Here is a 26802-nt window from a genome sequence, read left to right on the forward strand (position 1 = left end):
GGATAGATTGATGGATAGATAGATGGGTGGGTAGATGGGTGGGTTGATGGTTACATGGTTGCATGGATGGATGGATGAATGGATGGATAGATAGATGGGTGGGTAGATGGGTAGGTGGATGATTGCATGGTTGCATGGATGAACAGGTGGATGGGTGGATAGGTGGATGGGTGAATGAATGGGTGGATGGTTGAAATTTTTGTATGCAATATCTTCCCTTCTGTTTACATAGGGCCTCATAGCTTTAAAAAAGTACTTTGCCAAAATATTGTATTTTAATCTCTTATACAGCCTGTGAGGTGGAAGTTTTGTCTTTATTTACAAGTTGAGAAAACTGAGGGTTATCTCAAAAGCAAGTTAAGTATCTTAGTTAACTGCAGACACCATATTTTTATTTCTTGCATTTTTTTCCCCTCTCTCAAATTGCTATTGGCAAAATTCCTAAGTTGGAACTAGTGACAGGAGATTTCTTGTAAGTTTCCTATTTTTAAAAGGAATGACTGAAATAATACAGAAAAACGTACAATGTTGCTTTTTGTTTAAAAAACCTCTGTACCTATTTTTAAAGAATTTTAGCAAAGAAAAAGTGATGCATTTTACTAAACACATCTTTTGGCATTCACTTGCTTAAAAGAGGAGCTCTGTTTCCCTTTCTCTGACAGAGTGTGCTGTGCTTCTCCCTAAATTACTGCGGTGCTGTTGTCTTTGTGTAGACCCTACCTGGTCAGAGAACTTAAATCTCTGAGTTTAGTTGTAGCTGATTAAATATTTTGTTGCAGTTTTGTATCCATGTACCTACATGTAATTGGGCTGGAATTTTAACGGCCCTTGCAAAGTAACTGGTTTTGACTCATAAAATGAAACGAATCCTGTATTAAGGAACCACTTACATAACATAGGCACTATTTGTTATTTGAAATATTTAAGTGGGAAAAAATTATATTGAATTAGGAGCCTTTGGGAGTTGATTCTTTATATTCCTTGTTTGTTTCATACAATGTTCGCTTTTTCTCGGATTGTGTCACTGATAATTTTTATCTGGGTAAGTAAATCTTACATTTCTACTTCCAGATTGTTTGCCTAGAGTCTGGACTTGTAGCCACAGATTGTTACAATGACTGTTTAATACAGATTGTTACATGTTGATTGTTTAATACAGAATGTTACATGTTGACTGTTTAATATATGATCAGAAGTGTATATTGTAAGCTATTTTTGTGCTTAGGTTTCTCACTTATCTGGTTTCTATGGTAATATTTCCTTTCTTTGTTTGAACATATTGGCAGCTAACCACTAATTCTGATATTTACAATATTTTTAATAGACATGCTATTGTCAAAACTGACTTCATTGTTTTCTCTCATTTAGTCTTTTATTTAAGTGGGTAAGCCCCTCTTAGATTAGAAGGAAACTGTCCCCCCATTTTCTTGTCTCTCCTTTCACTACTCCCTGTGGTAGTTACTCTCAAGTCCTTTCTGAAATTTTCCATTTACACCATAGAGTCCTCACAGGCTTTCCCCAAATTTAATGGCTGATTTTTCTGTCATTGTCATTTCCTTTTAAAATTACATTTCTAATCTATTTATCTCAACAGGAATGCTTTTGGCTTTCTAAGAGTCTGATCCTTGCCTTTCCTTTTGTAATCTGTGTGATTGTGACCATAATCTGTGTCAATGGAATGTCCAGACCTCCCCTCTCTTCCCTTCAGATAGGAATTACCATCTGAATTCCTAGACCTGCTGAAACAAAGCACCCAAAACCGGGTGCTTAACACAACAGAAATTTATTCTCTCACACTCCTGGAGGCCAGCAGTTCATGGTCAAGGTGTTGAAAGGGTCAGCTTCTCCTGGAAGCTCTGAGGCAGGGTCTTTCCCTGCCCCTTTCAGCTGCTGGGGACTACTGGTGGTGCCTGACGCTCCTCGGCTTGGGGCCACATCTCTCCAGTCATCTGCTAACTTCTCCCTGTGTCTTCACATCGTCTTCCCATTGTCTGCCTCTATGTTCAAATTTCTCCTTTTTCATAAGAACACCAGTCATATTGGATGATAGCCCCCACAATAACCTCATTTTGGCTAGATGACCTCTGTTTTTGATTAAAGTCACATTCCGTGGTACAGGACTTTAGGACTTCAGTGTATCTTTTTGGAGGGATACACTGCAACCCATCACACCATCCTTGCCGCCTTCACTTCATTGCCCTTGGCCTGGATCCACCTGCCACGGGCCACCTTAGACACCAGGTAGACGGACAGTCAAGGTACAGTGTCCTTCTCATCCTCCCGTTTTAAATGCCTCCTTTCTCCTTAAGAGCTTGTCTCCACCAGAGTGCAGGGACTTGAGAAGTAGGTGTTTAGAAAACCCACAATGAGTATTTCTCCTGGGAGCAGAGATGAGGCACAGTTTGTTTTGGTTCCGTTTTGGCCTTTACATGCACAAGGACGCTGGGACAGAGCTGCTGTCTCCAGTGTTGCCGATTCTCTGTCACTGAATCCCTGTCACTGAGGGCCCCTTCTGATGGTCTGGATTCCCAGAGGACATTTGTAGCCTTGAAATTTACCTTCAGCTTGTGGGCATCAGTCCACAGACCCTCTCTGCAGCCATCATCTCTTCTCTACTATAATCATTGGCGTCATGCAGATAACCTGGGATGAGCCTTCAGATGTCATTTCTGGGCCTGCTGCTCTGAGCATCTTTGTTTTCAGAGCTTCTTTTGGCATGTTCTCCAGGCCTTTGAGTGAGTCTCTTCATTTCCGATTAGGCTCATTGATTTTGCAGCTCCTTTCGTTGTTCAGTTGTTCTTGTTGTTACTTCTGCGTATCAGAATGTGGCTCTTGTCTTACTGGCTGGTTCAACAAGAAGGCACCATCCCAGGAATCTTTGCTTCACTGCAGAAAGAAAGACTTGGGGTTTGTATGGGCCAAGAATTGACAAGTTCAAGAACTTTCTGTGTATTTCCCCCCATTGTAATATGTGTGTCTTCATTGAATAGATACCTATTACTTGCCTTTTACTGTGGCGTGCCCTTTTGTCACTGAGCCATAGTCTGTGCTCTGAAAGGATCTATAGTTTCTAGGGGGGAAGATTCTTACTCATGAGCCAAAAGCAAAATACTGACCAACTGACAGGAACAAGGAGCTGGAGACATGAGAAGAGCTATGGATTCTGCTTTGTGGGTTCAGTGAGACCTAGTAAGTAGCTAACATTACAACTTCAGTCTGGCAAAGCTGCTCTTGACCCCACAGAATCATACAGGGGCACACCTGTGTACATACGTCACCGGGAGCAGGAGTCCTTTTCTGAGTCTGCACTGGGCTGGGGTGCCAGCCACATCTGCTGAGGCTCAAACCAGGCTAAAAGCTTTGTAGATGCCAACTCTTCACTAAACAATTTTTTTCTTCAACTCATAGGTTTGCACTGATATAAAAACATAAGAGATGTCATTGTGGGGCAGTGCTTCATTCACTGTGGCAATTTTATGGCTAACATCTCCAGGAAGCATCATGTAAAGGTATCTAGTACCCTCCTGAATGGCAGCTTCCATCACCGGATGAGGAGGCCCTTGTTACACATCAGTCTAGAATGAACCAGTTGCCCTTAAATACACCTAATCCTTCTTGAAAGCCACCCAAGTCACTGCCACTGCCATGAAGAACAAGTTTCTGAAATCATAGGACTGCGCCTTCTGGAGAAAGTGGTACTTTCTTTTACTTGGACTGAGATTTAAAGGGCTCATGCTTGAAAAACCAACATGAACACATCCTCCCTCTCTCTGTGATAGAGTGGGTGGAGCTTAACCACGGGTGTGTTGAATTGTTGGCTTCTCCTTAACCAGCTGTCATTGATTTTGTAGTTTAGCCTTCATGGATAGGATTATATAATTGCTGGCTTTGCTGTCTCAGAATCTTGTTTATTGTGATTCTGCCCGGACTAAACACAAATAAATAATGAGGACTAATGAGGGCTCCAGGGCTGGAAGAGCTAGGTTTTAATGTCAAGTGTATGAACATCTTTTTATTTATTTATTTTTTATTTTGAGATGGAATCTGGCTCTGTCACCCAGATTGGAGTGCAGTGGTGCAATCTCAGCTCACTGCAACTTCCACCTCCCGGGTTCAAGTGATTCTTCTGCCTCAGCCGCGCAAGCAGCTGGGACTACAGGTGTGCACCACCACACCCAGTTAATTTTTCATATTTTTAGTAGAGACAGGGCTTCACCATGTTGTCCAGGCTGGTCTTGAACTCCTGACCTCAAGTGATCTGCCTGCCTCGGCCTCCCAAAGTGCTAGGATTACAGGCATGAGCCACCGCGCCCAGCCCTGGACATTTTTTCTAACTGTGCATTTTTTCTCATTTCTCTCTGCCACTTTGTGGACACCTGGGCACCCTGTAATGTCTGTGCTTAAAAAAGAAAATAACTTTTGTAAATCAGTTTTCAGACTAGCCCCACACCAGATTTTTCAATGTCCATCCAGCCCAGAAACCATTTCCAAGCGTGTCTATTTTCCAAGTGTCAACATTTTTGCAGACTTCTGCTTTTTACCACTTCCCTCCCAGCTTGAGTTTATCAGATGTCCTGCAGAAACACAGTGGGTATATGCCTAGAAAGAGCTCCGGGAACTGGTGACATATGCTTTCTCCTCTTTCTCATGTTGAGGGGAATCAGTGGTACACACAGCCACTTATTTCTTATTGATGATTTTCTTCTGATAAAGCAATACCGCCAGAGGAAGCACAGGAGGTTTCCCTACAAGTGTTCTTTCTTGGCTGGGTGGTCAGCATCACGTGCTGTTTGACACCATGAAGGTCAGGAAACCTTTGAGTTAGGGCAGCCAGATGGGCACACATACACAACCACAAAGACATGCACACCGCCCCACACACATGTAGACACACCCCTTCCCTCTGAATCATAAGCTACTTGAGTGTCAGTTCTGTCTGCAGCCTCTGCATCTTCATATCCACCCCAGTGCCTGGCAGAATGGTTTACACACAGCAATACTCAAGAAAGTGTTGCTGAACTTATGGACACAAGTTCAAGACAGCATCCCTGTTATAGCATAGTAACATGTGCACTTGTTCAGGGGAGGATGGGGATCCCTGACCTGGGGCTTGCAGCAGGAATGGGATTTGGATGAGAGGGAGGGAACTGTGAATTCCAGGAGAGAGTAAATGGAGTAGGGCGCAGAGGTGGAAAGGGTTGTGTTTCTCCTTCATCATGCTCACAGCACACGGTGTGAACAGAGACCAGCCTCATCTGCAGAATCTCAGCCGCTTTACTGACCTCACACTACTACCACTGCTTTTTACCACTTCCTTCCTGGCTTGAGTTTATTGGATATCAGTCCTGCAGAAACGCGTGGGCATAAGCCTAGAAAGAGCTTTGGGAACAGGCAACATCTGCTTTCTCCAAGAGGAGAAAGGAGGTCCACTCTAAGAGGTGTATGCAAAGACCTTCTGTATTAGTCTGTTTTTACACTGCTGATAAAGACATACTTGAGACTGGGCAATTTATAAAGAAAAAGAGGTTTAATGGACTCACAGTTCCACATGACTGGGGAGGCCTCACAATCATGGCAGAAGGTGAAAGGCACATCTTACATGTCAGCAAGCAAGAGAGAGAATGAGAGCCAAGGGAAAGGAGCTTCCGCTTATAAAACCATCAGATCCCCTGAGACTTGTTCACTATCACGAGAACAGTATGGGGGAAACCACCCCATGATTTAATTATCTTCCACCAGGTGCCCCCCACAACACATAGGAATTATGGGAGCTACCCATAATTCTCTATCTCATTCAAGATGACATTTGGGTGGGGACACAACCAAACCATATCACCCTCTTAGCTCCAGGCCCAGCCCCCCTTGTACTTCCCACGTTGACCTCCCATCTTGGCCCCTTTGGTCACCATGATAACTCACATTCCAATAAGGAGGCAGGGGAGGTCTGCAGCCCCAGAGCACCCCAGCAGCCCCTTGAGCACATGGGCCAGTCAGTTACCAACAGCAAGGCTACACCCTTGTAGCCCCCAAAGCCTTCCTACAAATGTCAATGTTGGGCCTACTTTGTGAGCCCTGCAGTTTATTTATGAACATGCAGTTTCTGCACTTCAATTGGTAACTTTTCCTTGGCCTTGAATTCCCCTGCTCTGGGAGTGTGCCCCCTCCCCTAATTTCTTTTATCTAGAATAAAGTAACCCCACAAATCATTGCCCGCAGGAAGGCAAAGGGCATCACTATAAATCAGAGGCTGCTCTGGGTGGGCAGGGAGAAGCTATGAAAGGTAGGAAGACATAAAGTTGAAAAAGTGGGTTGGAGCCAACTGGGGGGCTGTGAGGCTGCAAAGGAAGGACTTTGGATGTTCTGCTAAAGGCTGAGTGGGCTAGGGAAAGCTGAAAGGTCTTGAGCAGACTGATATTTCAGGATGATTGATCTGGTAAGAAGTGCACAGAGTGGATTGCTTGCAAGTCTTGGTGACTTGAATTTCTTCAGCTCACAAACACTGATTTAGTTTCTGCTGCATAGTGGGTATGAGGTTGAGCTGCAGAGGCAGCCAGGCAGGGCTCTGTACTGTGGAGTGTACAGTCCGGGTTCTGGTTGGCCATGCTGTCTGCCGCAGCAAAAGAAATGTGGGCTGAGTCAGTGCCACACAGATCAGTGGTGAGGTTAACACATGGGATCTCAAGCTGGACAGAGCCTAAGTAAGTGCTCACCTCCACTGCGACTTGCTCAGAGTTCACATGGAGTTAGTTAAGCAGCCTGAGGCCGAGCCGCTGCTCCTTCTGCAGTTCAGGGCTCCAGCCCCAGCTCAGGGGATGTGGAAGAGGTGTTGAGAGGGAGGCTGCCATTGTAAGGACAGCCACACCTAAGCCCTTCCCCAAGGGATTTGTACTGTAATTGGGTCATGTTATAGTAACACTTTGATTATTTCCTGTTGTTTTGTTTATTTTATGATGGTCCTCAGATTTTAATTTAAAGATTTTCAATAGACACTTAAGATGTGTTGTCAAAACCAAAACCATAACCAGCCTCCTCTGCATCTTGCCTTTGGCTGCCATTTCATTTTGGGTACAAACCATTCAATATTGAATGACCATAACGGCCATGCAGAGTGAGTGGAGAGGGTTGGATTGCAATCTTAATACCTTTATTCCATGTTCAGCTGTCTGGCCCTTGCCCCTGAGACCTGGGTATGTCTCTGTGAATCCAGGAAGGAGAAGCATACAGGCCCTGTGGAACCTTTTTTGACTTGGCATTGCAAAGTCCACATGGTGACCTTCCTGTCAGCCTGTTGCTTGGTTGACAGTCATGCTTATCCAAAGACTCCTCATGGAAGGCCACTGTACTTTGCAAGATGACAACCAGAAAATATATTGGGACCAGAATTGACCTAGGCATCATCTAATCCAAGCCACTTATTTAATAGATTAAAACCAATGATAATGGAATGAAGAGTGATACAATCGTGAATTGTGGATTATGGAAAGATTAGGAAAAAAACCCACTTTCCTGTGTTGAATTGGAGGCGTCGGAATGCACTCATGTTAAATACAGAGCTGTGTCCCATCAATGGGCTGAGAAGCAGTGACAGTCCAGCAGTGATGAACACACCTCACACCCAGATCTTGGTTTCTAAATACCAATTTTTGCTAAAGGGAATCAAGGTCTGGGCTTAGAAAGTACAAGAGGAGACTGGAAGATCTTATTTTCCAGGAAGCAAGGAGGTACCCCAAAACTGATAACTATATGTCACAGGAACACAAGGGGCATTCTCTCACCCAAAATGGAGTTCCCCAGACAAATTGGGGATGACTTGGGCATCAAAAAATAATGATACTTGGGAAAAAAAGAATCCATGTGTCCATAGTGATACTTAAAGAGGTGAGGAGGCAATGCTTTTCTGTACAGAAGAATGCCAGGTAATACATGTAGAAGGAAAGGTAGCTTTAGCAAAACTTCCTCTTTGCAACCACCATTGTACTAATTGATTCAGGCCAGGATCAGCAAGGGATGCTAAACCCACTGAGCAAAAGGATGTAGAAACACAGAATAGTCACATAATCTCAGAATATCACCCCACAGATTGTTTACTAATCACAAAGGGTGTAATGTTAACCTTTACAAAGGAGGGACTGACAGACACCACCTTAACCAAGAGACCAAACAGGGCACCACCTGTAGCAGGAATACCTGACATCAGGTGCTCCGGGTGGGATTCGGTGGGAACCACTCAACTGGACTCTAAGGTTGTTGCCCAAAATAGCTAACTTTAATCTAAACTTTGGGAAAAAATTGAGTAAATTCAGATTATGCGATATTCTATAAGACAGGCAGTGAAACACACCAGCATCTGCCCCCTGATGAAGAGGCTAAAAGTTCCAGGACTTAATGCCAGTCAGATGGATGATTCCTTCTAGTCAAATTGTTTTAGTTTTGTTTTGTTTTGATTTATTATTTTAATGCACATTAAAATTTAAGTTTCTATATTTGGAAAATTCTTTAAAAAAAAAGGCACTAAAAGGTGTGGAGACTCTTTTAGATAAAAGAAAAGTAAAGTAACATGACAATGTAACGCAGTGTGGGATTGCAATGTCATGCAATTGTGATGGGATCCCGGATCAGGACACAAAATAGTTATAAACCACATTTCTGGGATAGTTGAGAATATTTGAACATGGGCTGTGAACTTAATATCGTATTGATGTTACACTTATTGAAAATGATAATTATATGGCTGTCATGTATAAAAATATTATTATTATTCAGGGATACAATGCTGAAGTATTTACGGGTGAAGCAGCACGATAATCATTTACTGGCAAATGATTCATCAAAATATAAAAAGCGTGTGTATTTGTGTGGAGAGAGAGAAGCAAAAGCCAATGTGACAGCGTTTTAACAATCAGTGAGTCGAGGTGGAGAGTGCACTGTGACCTAGTGCAACTTTTCTGAAGTTTAAAATTTTTTCAAAATAAAAAAATGTAGGGAGTAAAACAGTAACAATGAAACAGGCCCAGGGCAAGTGAGTGACTTGTCTAAAAAAATCAACTCAGAATCTACTCTCCTGACCTTAGATCCAGTGCTGCCCGTCCGTTTTCATCTATGTGAACAGAGAGAGAGAGAGAGAGTGACAGAGAGAGAGAGAGCGCGCGCGACAGAGAGAGAGAGAGAGAGAGCAACAGAGAGAGAGAAAGAGAGAGAGAGAGAAAGAAAGAGAGAGAGAGAAAGAGAGAGAGAGAGAGAGAGGAGAGAGAGAGAGAGAGAGAGAGAGCGCAAGCGCGACAGAGTCCCTCATTCTCCTGGTTCAAAGACGGGAGCTTTGAGAGGGTGTAGACCCACTCTTTCCAAACTCCTGGAGGTGGCGAAGGGGGATCTAAAGACAGGCGCTCATCGCCATCTAGTGGCCAAATAAGGATGCCTGTCAACTGCCGCCAATTTTTGAGAGGAATTTATCCCACATTGTTGGGACCTTTCCCGCGGCCTCTGCTTGTTACATTTTCCTATTTGCGAAGCAGTAATTTTTGTTTATATTTCTGCTCCTCTAATTTTCCAATACGGATTTCCAGTTGCTTCGAAGAAACAGACCCAAAAGCAGATTTCCTCTCCCCAGAAACCTGACTGAGCCCAATATTCTTCGATAATCAAGAAGAAAGAGAAAAGTCCCGCTCCGATATATTTCACCAGGTCCCTTTGACCATCTCATGCCAGCAAACCGCTGGCCCTTCTGACTCCCTCTTGTGGAAATAAAGGAAGACCAATGAGAAATGAGAGGAGCAAAGGCAATTTATCTAGCAGGACTTCAACAGCAAGGGCGTCAGCCACCATCACTTGCATGTGGCAGAGACCCACAGGCTGGCAGAGGAGTGGGAGCTTTCTAGTGGGACAAAGGGAAGGCCTCGGGTGCGTCCTGCCTGGAGGCTGTTGGCGTGGGGAAGCTGGGGGGCTCGCTGCAGGCTGGGCATCCTATGGGATTAGTAGGCGAGCAAAGTTGGCTCTCTCGGGTTGGTCCTAAATGGAAAGTGAGGACAAAAATTAGAGAATCTGTCAGTTACTAACCAAGTCCTGGCCATTTTAGACTGACTTTTATGGAAATGATGATTTAGCTTCCTGAGTTGTTACTAGAATAAGAAGTGGCTCATGCCTGTAATTGCAGCACTTTGGGAGGCCAAGGTGGGTGGATTGCCTGAGGTCAGGAGTTCGAGACCAGCCTGAGTTTGACCAACATGGTGAAACACTGTCTCTACTAAAAATACAAAAATTAGCCGTGAGTGGTGGTGCATGCCGGTAGTCCCAGCTACTGAGGAGGCTGAGGCAGGAGAATTTCTTGAACCTGGGAAGCAGAGGTTGCAGTGAGCCGAGATCTCACCACTGCACTCCAGTCAGGGCAACAGAACAAGACTCCATCTCAAAAAAAAAAAAAAAAAAAGGAAGAAGCAGCAGCAGCAGCTGGCTTCTTGCACCTCTGTCTTACAGGAGACTGGCTTCCTGGGCTATTTACTATCAATAAAGAGGTTGGTTTCCCAGGCATATCACTGTAGGTTGTGGGTCAGAGTTCTGTTTTTTATATATTGTGTGGCCATCGTCTGTTTGTATATCAGGCTCACTCTGGAAGCAGCCCGTCCACCAAGCACCCTGGCGCGGTGCAGGCAGCTGCAGGCGGCAGCTGCTCCTCTAATCACAGGAAAGGGAACCTTTGTTGGAACCGAACTGTCGATTCCCTCCTGGGCAGGGGTCGCCGCGAAGGATCACCAACACGAGATTCACAGCAGAGAGTTATTTATTACTAGCGCGCTAGGGTCCCAAGCTCTAAGTTGGCCCTGGGACCCTGACTGCTTGTTACAGGCTGTTTATATAGGCAAACACAAGTTCAAACACAGCTTAGGGCGCGAAATTCAAACAAAGCTTTAGGCGCGTGGTAATTGGGTCTGTCTATGGCCTGAGCAAGGTGTCTTGTTCTAATTGGTTAGAGCAGGACCTTATGAGGTTTTTTTCCTGGAGTTGTTGATTCCGGGAACTTCGAGGCAGGGTGGGACCCCATGACGTTGTTTCCCGGAATTGGCAGGGTGGGACCCTATCAGGGTGGGACCCTATCGAGGCAGGGTGGGACCCTATCCAGAGCCACCTGGTGTTAATTTTTTTAAGTTCTTTTTTTATGAGGCCTAGTTTCTAAGTTTTATGCGGCCTAGTTTCATTCCCTCCTCTTTTTGTGTCAGAGGCTCAATCTTGAGCCTCTTCTTCAGTCCTGAGGGTCTGGTATTGTTGGGTCAGAACCATAGCATGTACTATGTTTAATCTATTTTTAATAAGGGTGAGTAAGCGGTTGAGTATGCATGGCCCGAAAGTCAGGATGAGCGTGAGCAGGATGAGGGGTCCTAAGATGGTGGAGATTAGGGTGCTAAGCCAAGGGGATTGGTTGTACCAATTTTTAAACTAACTTTGTTGAGATTTTCTCTCTTTTTTTCTCTTGTCTAATCTTTTTCTTAGTTTTGCCATAGAATCTTTAACTATTCCTGAATGATCTGCATAAAAACAACATTGCTCTTTCAGGGCTGCACAGAGCCCGCCCTCTTTCAGAAAGACAATTTCTAGTCCTTGTCAGTTTTGTAATACAACTTCAGACAGAGAAGTCAAGGACTCTTCAAGTTTTGTGATAGATTGTTCTATGGCTCTAAGGTCTTCATCTATGGCTACTCTAAGTTGTTGCAGATGATGGTTACCATGCACTAGGGCTGCTGTCCCGGTCTCAACTCTAGCCGCTACCTTAATTCCTAACATGTCGGCGAGGGTGAGGGAGATTAAGGGCGGGGAGGTGCTTTGAGGAGCTTTTAGTTGGGGCTTCTCCGATATGGAAACCGGGGGCTTCCTAGCTTCTAATAAAACCTGGTTTGGCCTTACTGCAACAGGGGCAGTGTCTGGATTAACTAATAGTCTGATTTGGAGGGGAATTTTAGGCGGGTTGTGCTGGTATAAATAGAGACCTTATATTAACCTTGTTGTTATCTATCTGTTATCAGATTTTGCCGCATCTTCAAACTTGATGCGAACCAGGTTGCAATTTTCCGAATATTGTGTTGTGGTACAGGGCTGGACAAAGGACATGGTTATATACCAAGGTTTTGTGGCCTATTTTTACTTTCCATTATTAGTAGTCACACAGGACCAGCTTTTGCAATACAAGTGAGTCAGATTTTCACAAGTTTTTCTTATTTGTCCTGTCCTGAATCCGGGACAGGCATAAAACCTGTTCCGGCTGATGGACACCTTTCTAGCCTGTCCTTTCCATTCTTGTCCATCCTGAGGAGTCCTTAATAGGACTCCTGTGGGACCAGTAAACCGGGGGCCTGTGTTTTTTATCTTTCCTGCTATTTTTTTTTTTTTTTAGGTTGAAATAGAGGTCTGGAAACCAAGTCTTTATAGGAGCATTCTTGGAGGTCTTATTTAAGACCTCTTGATTATTAAAATTAATTATCTGTCAGGTCAGGCTAAATGGCCGGTGGGGGTTAGCGTCAAAAACTACACTAGAGACGGCGCAGGGAAGAAGGGCAAACAATAAGCAAGGAATTAGATACGAGAGAGTCTTATCTTGAGCGGGTCCGCGGAGCGTCGGAGTTTCCATGTCTTAAGTGGTGTTGGTCCGGACGTCTCTGGAGCAGCCTTGGCGTGGGATGCGTGGATTTAAGTGGAGATTCCGTCAACCTTTATGGCTGTGGGCGTGGTCAGGAGAACAATGTAGGGTCCTTTCCACCGAGGCTCTAGTCCTTGAGTGCGGTGCCGTCTAACGTAGACAGAGTCTCCCACCTGGAAGGGGTGACTGGTCTGTGGATGTCCTGGTTGGTACAGTTCTGCCAAGGGGGCCCAGATTTGGGCCTGTACTGCTTGGAGTCCTTTTAGCCGAGCCTGTAGGTCAGTTTTAGGATCGGAGGGGGAGAAGGAGTTAAGCAAGGTTGACAAAGGGGGAGGTCCTCCGTAGAGGATTTCATATGGAGTGAGCCTAAAACGGTTAGGTGTATTTCGGGCCCTTAACAGAGCTAAGGATAGGAGGCGTCTCCAATCTTTTAAACCAGTCTCTAAGGTCAATTTAGTAAGGGTCTCTTTTATTGTTCTATTCATTCTTTCTACCTGTCCTGAGCTCTGGGGTCTATAGGCACAATGTAATTTCCAATTAATCCCCAATATCCTGGCGAGCCCCTGACTTACCTGAGAAACGGAGGCCGGCCCGTTATCTGACCTAATTACCTTGGGAAGTCTGAATCTAGGAAAGATTTCTTCCAGAATTTTCTTGGCTACTATGTGTGCTGTTTCTTGCCGGGTGGGGTAGGCTTCTACCCATCCTGAAAAGATATCTATAAACACTAGTAAGTACTTATATCCAGCATAGTGAGGTTTTACTTCAGTGAAGTCTATTTCCCAATAGACTCCTGGGCGATTACCACGAGTTCGTTTCCTTTCTGGCACTCGGGTAGCCCCAGCGTTTACCTGCTGACAGACCTTACAGGCAGATGTCACTTGTTCTACGAGGGTACTTGCCTTTGGGATTAGAAAGTCAGTTTTTTCAATCAGTAATTTTAGCTTTTCGACTACTCAAGTGTGTCCAGGCATGCATCTGCTGGATCATTGCCAGGGCCTCCTTTTGGGGAAGGACTATTTTTCCTCCTTTTTCTCAGTTTTTAGTGTCTTTGTTCTCTATAGCCCCTATGGCTTTTGCTTCTTCCTGGTCTCCCGGGGTTTAAGTATGTTTAATAGTTATGTGGCTGGTTTCGTCAGGTTCTGTGGCTAGGGTTAGTACTTCCGCCATGGCGGCTTGCCTGGCCACTTGGTCGGCCTGTCTGTTTCTTACTGCGACTGGATCTTGTCCTTTTTGATGCCCAGGGCAGTGAATTATAGCCACTTCTTGAGGAAGAAAAAGGGCTTTTAATAAGGCAATTATTTCAACTTTGTTCTTGATTTCCTTTCCTTCTGAGGTTAGGAGACCTCTTCTTTCATAGATACTTCCATGAGTATGAGCCGTTGCAAAGGCATACCGGCTATCAGTATAAATGTTAGCTTTCTTTCCCTTGGACAGCTCTAGGGCCTTGGTTAGTGCTATTAACTCAGCCTTCTGTGCAGACGTGCCAGGAGGTAGTGATTGTGCTTAAATGGTGTTGTGGCCATCTACTACCGCCGCTCCCGCCCTCCGGGTACCTGAGTCAAGGTAACTGCTGCCGTCTGTGCACCAGGTGTGATCCGCGTCTAGGAGTTCTTCGTCTTTAAGGTCTTCCCGTGTTCCATGGGTCTCACCCAGTACTTGCCGACAATCGTGTGGGCTTGGTTGGTCTTCTGGTACCGGCAGCAGCGTAGCAGGGTTTAGGGTGACCGGAGGGCCAAACTGGACGCGGTCCGTGTCCTGTAGGAGGGCCTGGTAGTGGGTTAGGTGTGCGTTGGTTATCCACCGGTCCGGGGGCTGCCCCACTATGGCCTCTAGAGCATGTGGGGTAATAATAGTTAGTGGCTGCCCAAGGGTTAACTTAGCAGAGTCCTTGACCAGCATAGCGGTGGCTGCCATAATGCGAAGACACGGGGGCCAGCCGGCCGCCTCCGCTTCTCTCCCTCTCTCCCTGGTCCTTTTTCTCTCACAACTGCCGCCAGGATTTTTGTTAAATGCTTATCCCTCACTCAGTCCTTACGATCCTCTCGCTCCATCTGTTCCTTCGCTAACCTGGCTTCCCTTTCCTCAGGGGTTTCTCTCTTATTATACACTTTTTTTGCCTCCTTAACCAATTCCTGTAATCCATAGGTTTGGATTCCATCTAGTCTTTGGAGTTTTCCTTTGATATCTAATGCAGCTTGGTCTATGAATGCCATAACTATGGTAGCCTTATGTTCTAGGGCCTCTAGGTCTAATGGGGTATACATTTGGAACCCTTCCAGAAGCCTTTCCATGAAGGCTGCCGGGCTTTCATCCCTTTCCTGGGTTATGGTCCTTACCTTGGCCAAATTTGTGGGGCGCTTTCCTGCCCCTTTGAGACCCGCCAACAGAGCCTGGCGATAGATTTGGAGACTCTCCTTACCTGGTGCCGTTTCATAGTCCCAGTCTGGGCGGGTGAGGGGAAATCCCTCGTCTATTTTATTGGGAAGTTGGGTTGGGAGGCCTCCTGGTCCTGGCACATTTTTCCAGGCCTCCAGGAGGACTTGCTGCCTGTCTTCAGTGGTTAGGAGGACCTGCAAGAGTTGCTGGCAATCATCCCAAGTGGGCTGGTGAGTGAGGAGAATGGATTTTATTAACGAGGTTAGGGCCTGGGGGTCTTGGGAAAAGGAAGGGTTATGGGTTTTCTAGTTGTAGAGGTCAGAGGCAGAGAAGGGCCAGTACTGGACCGTGCGATTGACGGTACGGAGGGGAAAAAGGGAGGATTGCCAAGTGGAAGGGCCATCTGGGTCCTCAGTCCGCCGCAAGCGGAGACGAGGAGGTGTCGGTGGCAGCGTCCGAGGGGTGAGTTTGGGCGGGGCTGGAGAAGGAGACGGGGTGGAGGGAGGGGCCGAGGGAGAAGTTGGAGAAAGGGTAGGGGCCGAGGCGGTAGAGGAAAGAGCTGGGGACAAGACAGGGGGCAAGGGTGAAGCGTAAGGTGGAGGTCTCAGAAGGGGGTTTTGAGGTGGAGGAGGCAGGGGGTCAAGAAGGAGGAGATCCCTCTGGGGTTCATCTGGGAGGACTGGCTTATGCGGGTCCGGTTTCTGATTTTTTTTTTTTGAGGGGGGCTTCTAAGGCAAGAAGGGTAGACTGGGGTGGGGAAGGGGAATGGAGGAAGGGTTTCACCCAAGAGGGAGGGTTTTGGACCAGATCCTCCCAAGTAATTATGTAGGCCACCTGGTCTGGGTGTCCGTGTGGCCCAGGATCCATCACTGTTGCTTTAACCTGTAAGATAATTGGGAGGTCAAATGTTCCGTCCCGGGGCCACCCAACATGGAGGGTAGGCCACTCGGACGAGCAGAATTTTCGCCATCGTCCCTTACGGACTTCTATGGAGAGGTCGTGGGCTCGAGCCCGAACGTCAGGGAAGTGAGTCAGGGTCAGAGACAAAGGAGTCGTCAACGTCTGTCTTATTTCGTCCACGTATAACAAGGACAAAACGAAAGTAACAAAAACAAAGACCAGACAAGTAAGGAGAAGCCGCGCGGCCAGAGAGTGGCGCCACAAGATCATAAAATACTCAGACGGCAGGGGCGACCTGCCTACAGATTTAAGGAGGCTGACTGAGTCGTCAGCCTTCTCCCAGACTACCGCCAGGGTGTCCCCCGGGGCGTAAGTGGGAAGGTGCCGGACACGTCTGTCCCCCTTCCCCACTTAATTCAGAAGGAGTACTCCCCAGAGTTCAGAGTTAGCCGGCAAGACAGACAGAACAAAACGAAAGTACCTGGTAGGTCCGTTCAGTCAGCAGTCCGTGGCCTGGGCCAGATGGGTCTCCGCCGGATGGGTCGGGGGTCCTCGGACGACCCCACTTCCCGGCCAACGCACCAAATGTTGGAACCGAACTGTCGATTCCCTCCTGGGCAGGGGTCGCCGCGAAGGATCACCAACACGAGATTCACAGCAGAGAGTTATTTATTACTAGCGCGCTAGGGTCCCAAGCTCTAAGTTGGCCCTGGGACCCCGACTGCTTGTTACAGGCTGTTTATATAGGCAAACACAAGTTCAAACACAGCTTAGGGCGCGAAATTCAAACAAAGCTTTAGGCGCGTGGTAATTGGGTCTGTCTATGGCCTGAGCAAGGTGTCTTGTTCTAATTGGTTAGAGCAGGACCTTATGAGGTTTTTTTCCTGGAGTTGTTGTTTCCGGGAACTCCGAGGCAGGGTGGGACCCCCAGAATTGGCAGGGTGGGACCCCATGATGTTGTTTCCCGGAATTGGCAGGGTGGGACCCTATCAGGGTGGGACCCTATCGAGGCAGGGTGGGACCCTATCCAGAGCCACCTGGTGTTAATTTTTTTAAGTTCTTTTTTATGAGGCCTAGTTTCTAAGTTTTATGCGGCCTAGTTTCACCTTGAAGGGAGGTCAGAGACTTGAGTTTGGGTGTTCAGCTTTATTCTCCAGTCTCGGGGAGGCGCCTGTTAGCTTCAGTGGTCTCCTCTATACGTGAGCAATTTCTGCTGCGCTTCCTCCCTCCCCGTGAGCCGCCTCTTAAGGGGTGGCACTGAGCCCACGCCCACCAGCTCCCTCTGGAGGTTGGAGGGTGACTTGCAGGAGCTGTGCACAGATTGCCTGTAAGATGCAGGTGCAGATGGGAACAAGTAGCTCTTCTGCGCCCAATACCATGGCAGGTACTGGAGGCCGAGAAGGACATGTGCAGGCCTCTTGGGACCCCGGCTGGAGCAGGCACACAGACGTGCACTTGCATTAACGCTTACTTTATTCCAAGCCCATGTGGGCCCTGAACTCACCCTCCACATGTTCTTTTCCCTTCTCTCCACCACCAGGCGCTCCGTGTGAAATGGTCCCATCTCAGATTGCCCTGGGTAGACCTAGACTGGCTCATAGACATCTCCTGCCAGATCACGGAGCTCGACCTTTCTGCCAACTGCCTGGCGACCCTCCCCTCGGTTATCCCCTGGGGCCTCATCAACCTCCGGAAGCTGAACCTATCGGACAACCACCTGGGGGAGCTGCCTGGCGTGCAGTCATCGGATGAAATAATCTGTTCCAGGTGGCTCCCCGGGGTGTGAACGGAGCCGTGTGTGACCCCACTGTCACCGTTGTGCTCCTGCACATACTCCCGGGTTGTATTTTGCGGTTTGGGGGGAAAAATATTCTGGCTAAAATAGGAGAAGGAGTTTTGCCTGCCCTTCGGCAAGCCTCCTTTTCAGGTTAAAACAGAGGTTTAGAGAGATCATTTGTCTGGCCCAAGTTTACACAGCTCACCTGCGGACGTGCAAATGTTTCCCTGAGATGCTCGTCTCGGTCCTGCCCAGGAATCAGATGAGGGCAGCCAAACCTTCCCATGCTGGTGGATGCAATGGGGCTCTGAGGCACCAGCTTTTACTCTACCTTCCAGGGAAAGTGGGAAGGGCCTCAGAGAACAGGTTAACTCCGCAGGACTCCGGCAGCAGGTGGACAGTGTGGGCAGTCCAGGTTTGCTTCTTCTGGAGGCCTTGAGGGGAGACCTGAGCCTTACCCTTGAGCTTGCACGGAAAGAGGAAGGACCTTAGTTGATATTTTTATTTATTTTATTAATTTTTTTATTTTTTGAGATGGAGTTTCACTCTCTTGCCTGGCTGGAGTGCAGTGGCGCGATCTTGGCTCACTGCAACATCCAACTCCCTGGTTCAAAGGATTCTCCTGTCTCAGCCTCCTGAATAGCTGGGATTACAGGCATACGCCACCACACCCAGCTAGTTTTTGTATTTTTAGCAGAGACGGGGTTTCACCATGTTGGCCAGGATGGTCTCGACCTCCTGACCTCGTGATCCGCCTGCCTCGGCCTCCCAAAGTGCTGAGATTACAGGCATGAGCCACCGCACCCAGCCTACTTTCCTCAGGACACATAACTGCAAGTCCTCATTCCATAAAGGGGTTGAATTGATTTTTAAAACGAAGGCTCTAAGTGAAGTAAGAGTCAAGAATGTTGGAAAGAGCTTGGGGTAGGAAGTAACCCATGGGACTTCCAAGTGAGAACGGGAAGGAAGCCTACACACCAGAACTTAAAGAGCAAGTGCCGTCCAAGTGGGGCCCTTCACCTGGGCCAGATGGACAGGTCCAGAAGGTTAAAAGCCCGGCTCTGTGGTCTCAGCAGCTTTCAGGGAACCCACTCATTTTGCTATTACATGCATGCGAAGGATTAGAATCCCTGTTGGTTAGTGGGGCCAGGGCCCACCAATGAGAGATTTGTCTTTACCTACACAGGACACAGTAAGATTTCTTCAAATGAATTAAAAATCATATGCACTACATTTTCAATGCACACTCTTTAACCTTGCACAGAGAGAAAAAGAAAAAAAAATACATCTCTTGGTTTATAGAAAAATAGGTAAATTTGGTGTTTTCCCTCTTTCTTCTGATGCCTGCCTTCCTTCTTCTCCGTCCCAGACTACTTGAAATTGACATTTCCAGCAACAAGTTGTCCCACCTCCCTCCTGGATTCTTGCACCTCTCAAAACTTCAAAAACTGACAGCTTCAAAAAATTGTTTAGAAAAATTGTTCGAAGAAGAAAATGGTATGTTTTCTCATCAATGACCTGAGTGAATTAGTCATTTTCTTCTTGGTTACGGATATTTTTACCAATTCATACTTTGTGTCTTTTTCTTTTAAGCCACTAACTGGATCGGTTTACGGAAGCTACAGGAACTTGATATATCTGACAATAAATTGACAGAACTCCCTGCCCTGTTCCTTCACTCTTTCAAGTCCCTCAATTCTCTGAATGTCTCCAGAAACAACCTGAAGGTGTTTCCAGATCCCTGGGCCTGCCCTTTGGTGAGTATCACACCAAAAGTCATGAAAGCCATAGTCAACTCTGCATCTCAGCTAGCCTCAGAGAGCCCTCAGGTGCATTACGTCAGTTCATCCCCTCGGCAGCCAAGCCAGGTAGCAGGACCTGGTTCCCACATTGTAGCATTGTCACTCAGCATACAGTGAGGCTAAGTGTCCTAGGCAAGTGACTCACCTGAAAGCCAGACTGCCTGGCTCTGGGTTCCAGAGCCACCCAACAACACCCGCAGAACTTTACCCAGAGACAGCCTGCACCCTGGCACTGGACTAGTCATGCCTGAAAAAGGAGGGTTCAGTTCTTTGGGGACAACTATCACATGAGAGTAAGAAATCAGACTGGGCACGATGACTCACGCCTGTAATCCCAGCACTTTGGGAGGCAGGTGGATCACGAGGTCAGGAGATCAAGACCATCCTGGCCAACACAGTGAAACTCCATCTCTACAAAAATACAAAAAAAAAAAAAAAATTATCTGGGCGTGGTGGCGTGTACCTGTAGTCCTAGCTACTCAGGAGGCTGAGGGAAGGGAATTGCTTGAACCGGGGAGGCAGAGGTTGCAGTGAGCCAAGATTGTACCACTGTACTCCAGTCTGGCGACAGAGCGAGACTCCATCTCAAAAAAAAAAAAAAAAAAAAAAAAGAGTAAGAAATCACCAATCACAGCACTTCTGATTAAATGGTATTTTTGCCTCTGGGGAATTTTGCTTGTTAAAACAGATGGAACAGCATAAAGAGTGTGTGTGTGTGTGTGTGTGTGTGTGTGTGTGTGTGTGTGTTATGGCTGTTGGTTTTAAACCAACAGTAAATGTCATCACTGACATTAACATTCCTAGTTTGGCCATTTGTGTAGGGGAAACCAGCTTCTCACTCCCGTGTGGTCCTGAATTGTTCCATTATTTCCAAGGACAATGGGCCGGATGTTCTGGAATGAAGGAAAAAGACCATGAGCTCCCCCAGGAAACCCCATTCCTGTCCCTTCCTTGGACCAGGGGTGGAAGGACAGGGACAGTGAGGGTGTGCAGCCTTCCGACAACACTCAATCATCTTCATTACAGGACATTATTGTAATGGTCCATTTTTAACATCAGATTTGGAAACAGTCTCACAGGCACCACTGCATTTAAAGAGCTAACTAAGATACTTTTTTTTTTTTTCTCTCGTCAATCTCTTAGAAATGTTGCAAAGCTTCCAGAAATGCCCTGGAATGTCTGCCAGACAAAATGGCTGTCTTTTGGAAAAATCACCTGAAGGATGTGGATTTCTCAGAAAACTCACTCAAAGAAGTTCCCCTGGGACTTTTCCAACTCGATGTAAGCCTAATAGCCCTTTTTTCTCATTTTCAGATTTGAGAAAAAATTGCTCCATGTTGCAGTGAAATGTATGTGTTTTCCCTGAGCTTCTGAGACAAATGTAAGGGGAAAAGGTGAAGAAAAAGTTCAGCTATCAAAAATACACATGGCCATGAACAATGATGAGGGCGGAATATGGACAGCAGAAGCAGCTATGTTAGGTGGTAGTGGGGTTATAGTTCGTATCCCTTGGGACTTTCTTTAAGTCTATGGCCTGCCCATATATGAGGCTGAGTGGACACTGAGAGCTCCAGGAAGGGCCTTTCCACAGAGCCCTGTGTGCCTACCCAGAATAGGGGTGCTTTCTCACTTTAGGTGGTTTTAGGTGGTTGGCTGGTCCTTAGGCAGACAGGCCGTGGATCACACTCATTGCTTGGAGCTCAGGGCCAACCCCAGAAGGGGTCCCATCGGTGCCTGCTAAAGGCACCAGGACAGTCTCACCAGGGCCCTGTGCTGGACCCCCAGGCAGAGTGCCCAGGCCACCCTGCACAGGCTTCAGCCCCTGGTCCTGCCAGGCCACTGCCAGAGCCCGCACGGGCGCTCCTCCAAGGCCTGGTGTGGCGACCACCACAAGGCAGCGAAGGCCCCTTCAGCATGTGTATCCTCAGAGAGGAGGGGCTGTCATGTCCTAGGCTCCTGACAAGCACAGGACAAAGTCAGGGACCCAGGGACGGGAATTTTCACTTCTCAGAAGAAAAGAGTCATGCGGGGGCGCCCTTGGGGGGGTCCCACATCATACTCCTCTCAGGGTATTCCTGGCCTTCAGTCCTTGTCCATAGCCCTTGGACCCCTGTTCTGAGTCTGTCTTCTCGTATTTCACACCAACAACTAACAGGCTTGGTTTTTTGGCTTCCCCCAAAGCCCAGAAGCAGCAAATCAGGAGAGGCAGAGCCTTGTCCAGTGCTTCACCGTGGGCCTGTGGGAATGTGTCTGCTCGAGGTCTTTTTCTCCACACTGGGAAGGGGTGGATGGGTATGTGGGAGACTTGGAGGGCCCTGAGGCCTGGCACATGGCAGGGTCTCCATAGAATTTCAGCAGGTGGGGGCTGGTTGCAGTGGTTCTGATGGTGGGCGGTGGCGTGAGCCCCTTCAACAAGGAAGGAGACAGAAGCACCAGGAGGAGAGAATTTAAGGTGGGGCAGCAAACAGCCTGTGGCCCTCCTGAGGTCACCCTGGTTGTGGGTGGGATGTTGGTGGCTATGGTGATGTCCTCAAGCAGGGAGATAGCATGTCTAAGGTACTCCTGTAAAGTAAAACATGCGCCAGGCATGATGGCTCAGACCTGGGCACGGTGACTCAGACCTGTACTGCCAGCACTTTGGGAGGCCAAAATGGGAGGATTGCTTGAGGCCAGGAGTTTGAGGCTGTAGCAAGCTATGATCACACCGCTGCACTCCAGCGTAAGCAGCAGAGCAAGACCCTATCTCTAAAAAAGTAGATAAATAAAAAGAAATAATAACAAAAAAAGAATAAAACATGTTCAGGTACAAGGTAGCCCCTCATCTCCCTTGGTGACTGGGTTCCCTGTAGGGTCTGTTTGCAGTAGGGCTGAGGGAGGGCTACCCACAAGGGGCACCCCAGACACGCCGATAATCCTGAGGGGCTCAGCTTGGGACTGTGTTGGCTAGCAGAGGGCACGAGGCTAGGGCAGTTACCCTTAGTGGTGCTGCCACCCCTGTCCTCAGACCTGGGCCGGCCCAGGAGGCCACCCACCGGGAGGCGACAGACACCAGCACTGTGCTGTACGCCCCATGCCACCCCCACCAGCTGTGACCCGGTGTCCTCCAAACCATAAGAGTCTGGCACTTTCACCGGAGAGACCCACCAATAATCAGCACTCTTAAGAATCCTTAACACTGACAGCTACTTGGGCTCCTTTCACTCTAGAATAATTGCCTCTCACTGCCCTTGAGGGAAGAGCTCCTGTAGATAGATGGCCCCGTTGCTCTGTTTGATATCATTTCATGAGTTTGAAGAGGCTGCTGGGCCCCACACAACTGGGATCTGCATGAAGGCAAATTGGTTGGAATCGTTTGACTGCACGTGGTCGGGAACTGACTGGCTCTTCAGTCTCCCCTCCCTTCTTGTATCTGATGCCATCTTAGCTTCTCTCTCCCTCCCTCTCTCTCTCAGGCCCTCACATTCTTGAGGTTACAAGGGAACCAGCTGGCAGCACTTCCACCTCAAGAGAAGTGGACCTGCAGGCAGCTCAAAACCCTGGATCTCTCCAGAAACCAACTTGGCAAGTAAGCAGGGGCCTCTCCTCCCCAAAGCATGTATGGGGCCGCGGTCGAGCAGGTCCTCGGAATGGCGGCAAGCGAGTCTGCAAGGGCTGCTGAGCCACCAGCTGGGGGCTTAACAACAGAAATCACTGGCTCACAGCCCTGGGGACTGAAGTCCGAGGTGGCGGCGTGGGCAGGCCTAGCTGGTGTCTCCTGAGGCCCCTCTCCTTAGCTTGCAGATGCCGTCTTCTCCCTGTGTCCTGGCGCGGTCGGGCCTCTGTTTGTGTCTGTGTCCTAATCTCCTCTTCTTATAAGGACTCCAGTCAGATTGGATTAGAGTCCATCCTAATGACCTCATTTTAACTGATTTACCTCTTTAACAGCCCTGTCTCCGAATACAGTCACATTCTGAGGAATTGGAGGTTAGAGCTTTGACATAAGAATTTGGGGGGACGCAGCCCATAATGGTGTCCTTTCATTTCTAATTTTTAGTCTCCTGGAGAATCTTGTCTCTCACTTCAGCCTGAACTGTAATTCTGTTCAGAAGTCTCTGCTGATCACTAACTAAAATGGATGCGTAATTGAATAAAAGCACCCAGCCCCAAAGCCTTCCAATAGGTGGAAAGCCAGGATGAGCCCAGCCAGCCTCTGGAAACCAGCCACTCCCATTCATTTGCAGAAGGCCACTCTGCAGTATCATGGTGGAACTTGCACGCCAAAGAGGACTTCTGCGGGGGGCAGTGTAAAAGGCAGCCGCCACTGCAACGTGCACCCCTGCCAGGCCCTGAAGAGTTGCACCTGAATTTCCCTCTATCTCCGTGGCTTGGCATTATAACATCACAACCAAAAGAGTAATGTTTTTGCCATGCTGTCCTCAAATTTTCTCTTTTTCCTCCGCACAGAAATGAAGATGGACTGAAAACAAAGCGTATTGCCTTTTTTACCACCAGAGGTCGCCAGCGCTCCGGGACTGAGGCAGGTGTGTGTTGGTTGGGAGATGCTGGTGTTCCCAGATGAGACAGCCCGGGTAGCCTGGTTCCTGCTCCACCAAAGAGGGGATCGCCCTTATCTTGAGCCTTCCCCTTCAATGCCCTGTTGCAATGCCACAGATGTCCATGTTCAAATGAGAACCCTGCACATGAGCTACGCCCATTCCTTCTGTCCCATGTGTGACACTCCAGTATCCTCAAGCCCTGCTCTCCTGCGTGGAGGCCAGTGATGCCAGCAGCTAACGTATGCAGCTGATCTACACGCCAAGCAGTGCCCTAGACAGGTTATGTATGTGAGAGTCTCTCATCCTCACAACGTGAAGTATGGGCCACAGTTCCCCATTTTGCACCTGGGGAAACTGAAGCTCCCAGGGTGTCTTAGCTCCGCTGCCATACCAAAATACCATCGACCGAGTGCTTCAACAGCAGACACTTATTTTCTCAAAGTTCTGGAAGCTGGATATCTGACAGGAGGGTGCCGGCACTGTCAGGGGCTAGTGAGGGCCTTCTTCCTGGCGCCCTTCTCTCTGTGTCCTGAGATGGGGGAGAGAGCGAGGACTCTGGTCTTTCTTCCCCTTCTTTTTTTTTTTTTTTCTTTGAGACTAAGTCTCACTCTGTCACCCAGGCTGGAGTGCAGCGGCGCGATCTCGGCTCCCTGCAACCTCCGCCTCCCAGGTTCAAGCTATTCTCCTGCTTCAGCCTCCTGAGTAGCTGGGATTATAGGCATGTGCCACCACACCTGGCTAATTTTTGTATTTTTGGAGATGAGCCACCGCACCCAGCCCCTCTTCTTATAAGAATGTTAATCTCATCATAGGGGCCCCACCCACATGACCTCATCTAAACCTAATTACAGCTCAAATATCCCATCTCCAAATAATAATTTTGTATTTTAATACAATATAGGATGCCAGGAAGAAGGCCCTTCCTAGCCCCTGACAGTGCTGGCGCCCTCCTCTCAGATATCCAGGGCTTCACCATGTTGGCCAGGCTGGTCTTGAACTCCTGACCTCAAGTGATCTGCCTGCCTTGGCCTCCCAAAGTGCTGGGATTACAGGCATGAGCCACCGCTCCTGGCCCCTCTTCTTATAAGAACGTTAATCTTATCATATGGGCCCCACCCTCATGACCTCATCTAAACCTAATTACAGTTCAAATAGCCCATCTCCAAATAGTGTCACATTGGGTATTAGAGCTTTGACATATGAATTTGGTGGCGGGCAGGGGACACAGTTCAATCCTTGGCATAGGGACTGACTGATTTGTCCCAGGTTGTGTGGCTGCTTCTCAGTAGCAAAGCCAGGTTTCATCCCAGGACTGTGGGACTTCAGCCCTGGACCAGCAGCTCAGTGCTGTTAAGTCTCTATTGACACACGATGGCATCTTGCAAAGCCCACATGGATCACGGCCACCTTTGGCCTCACAGGCTGAGGTGAGGCCGAGGTTGCACAGGGGCTTGTGGTCTTCCCCAAAACTCATCAGAGACAGAAATTTTCCTAGTTTTTGTGCTGGTCACACAACAAGGCCAGTTCAGCACAGAGTACATCTAGGGAAACAAGCTCTTTTAGTTCCATTATCTTCTGTGAGACGCAGGGGAAAGTATGGAGCTGTCCCTTTCATTAAACAACCAGCTCTGCTTCTTAACCTCAAAGCTACGACTTCCAAAGCCAGCTCCGTTCACAGAAATATCCCTCAGGATGCTGGCCCAGAAAACCAGAACCCATGTCCAAGTCGTTTTAAACATAATACAGCTTTCTTCTTCAGTTTGATAGATGGCTGTTGGCAAGTACGGATAGTGTGAAGTAGGGATGAGCGACGCCACAGAGGCGAGGACACATTTGCAAGAGGTGAACTAGGGAGTCTGCCACTGCTACGCTCTTGGATGAACTGGTGTGCTTGTGTGTTGAGTATGATACACATAGAGATCTGTCCCATAAGAGCATGTGTGTTTATATGTGACTGAAAAAGGAATATCAGTGGAACAGATAAAAGAGTTCAAAAATAGACCTAAGTAAATATAGAAATATATCAGGAGTCCCCAGCGCCCCCCAGGCAGTGAACCGGTATTGGTCCGTGGCCTGTTAGGAACCAGGCCACACAGCAGGAGGTGAGCGGTGGGCAAGTCAGCATTAGCTCCACTTCCTGTCAGATCAGCGGCAGCGTTAGATTCTCATAGGAGCGCGAACTCTATTGTGAACTACGCGTGTGAGGGATCTAGGTTGTGCCGTCCTTATGAGAATCTAACTAACGCCTGATGATCTGAGGTTGAACAGTTTCATCTCTAAACCATCCCCTTCATCAGTGCTGCAGTCCATGGAAAAATTGTCTTCCGCAAAACCGGTCCCTGGTGCCAAAAAGATTGGGGACTATTATTATATAATATATGACAAAGACAGAATTTCAATTTAGTGTAAAAGGATGCTTGCTTGCTTTAATAAATGGTGTTGGTATTCCTGCCTGGAAGGGGGACAAAACACGACACTAGATTACAAAAATGTCTATGTGGTAGGAGGTTTAAGTATAAAAAAAAGAAAACAATAACATTTAAGGAATATAGGTATAATTTGGCTATCAGGGAGATCTTTAAAATCTAGTTGGAAAATCCATGAATAATTTTTTTAAAAGACTAAAATCGTTGGCTTCATAAACATTCAAAAATTGTGTGCGGTGGGAAGCATCATAAACAAAGTCATAATGCAAACAGACTAAGAAGAAATATTTGCAACACAAATTGTTGCAACACGAATTGGCTTAAGTCCTTAATATACAAAGAATGCTTACAAATTGATTTA

At 47.5% G+C, this 26802-nt stretch overlaps 1 protein-coding gene and 1 long non-coding RNA gene across 13 annotated transcripts in view; one reads left to right on the forward strand and one right to left on the reverse strand.

The window, feature by feature from the left end:
• Positions 1-26802, forward strand: part of LRRK1 (leucine rich repeat kinase 1) — a 154574-nt gene that overhangs the window by 80716 nt on the left and 47056 nt on the right. For all 12 annotated transcript variants that reach the window (XR_012415491.1, XM_065548549.1, XM_073996851.1 and 9 more), the window contains 6 exons: positions 17442-17668; positions 19048-19175; positions 19272-19435; positions 20624-20761; positions 22933-23045; positions 23924-24000. Coding sequence is in view for 11 of the 12 variants with exons in the window: in XM_065548549.1 (XP_065404621.1) it covers positions 17442-17668; positions 19048-19175; positions 19272-19435; positions 20624-20761; positions 22933-23045; positions 23924-24000 (847 nt within the window). In the remaining variant the exon portion in view is untranslated. The remainder of the gene's footprint in view (positions 1-17441; positions 17669-19047; positions 19176-19271; positions 19436-20623; positions 20762-22932; positions 23046-23923; positions 24001-26802) is intronic.
• LOC135971923 (uncharacterized) lies at positions 11130-16481 on the reverse strand. Its single transcript, XR_010588336.2, has 3 exons — positions 16383-16481; positions 15045-15228; positions 11130-12894 (listed from the first exon to the last, which is right to left on the reverse strand). It is a non-coding gene; the product is annotated as an uncharacterized lncRNA (long non-coding RNA).

The sequence above is a fragment of the Macaca fascicularis genome, chromosome 7, assembly GCF_037993035.2.
Source record: "Macaca fascicularis isolate 582-1 chromosome 7, T2T-MFA8v1.1".
NCBI classification, from domain to species: domain Eukaryota; kingdom Metazoa; phylum Chordata; class Mammalia; order Primates; family Cercopithecidae; genus Macaca; species Macaca fascicularis.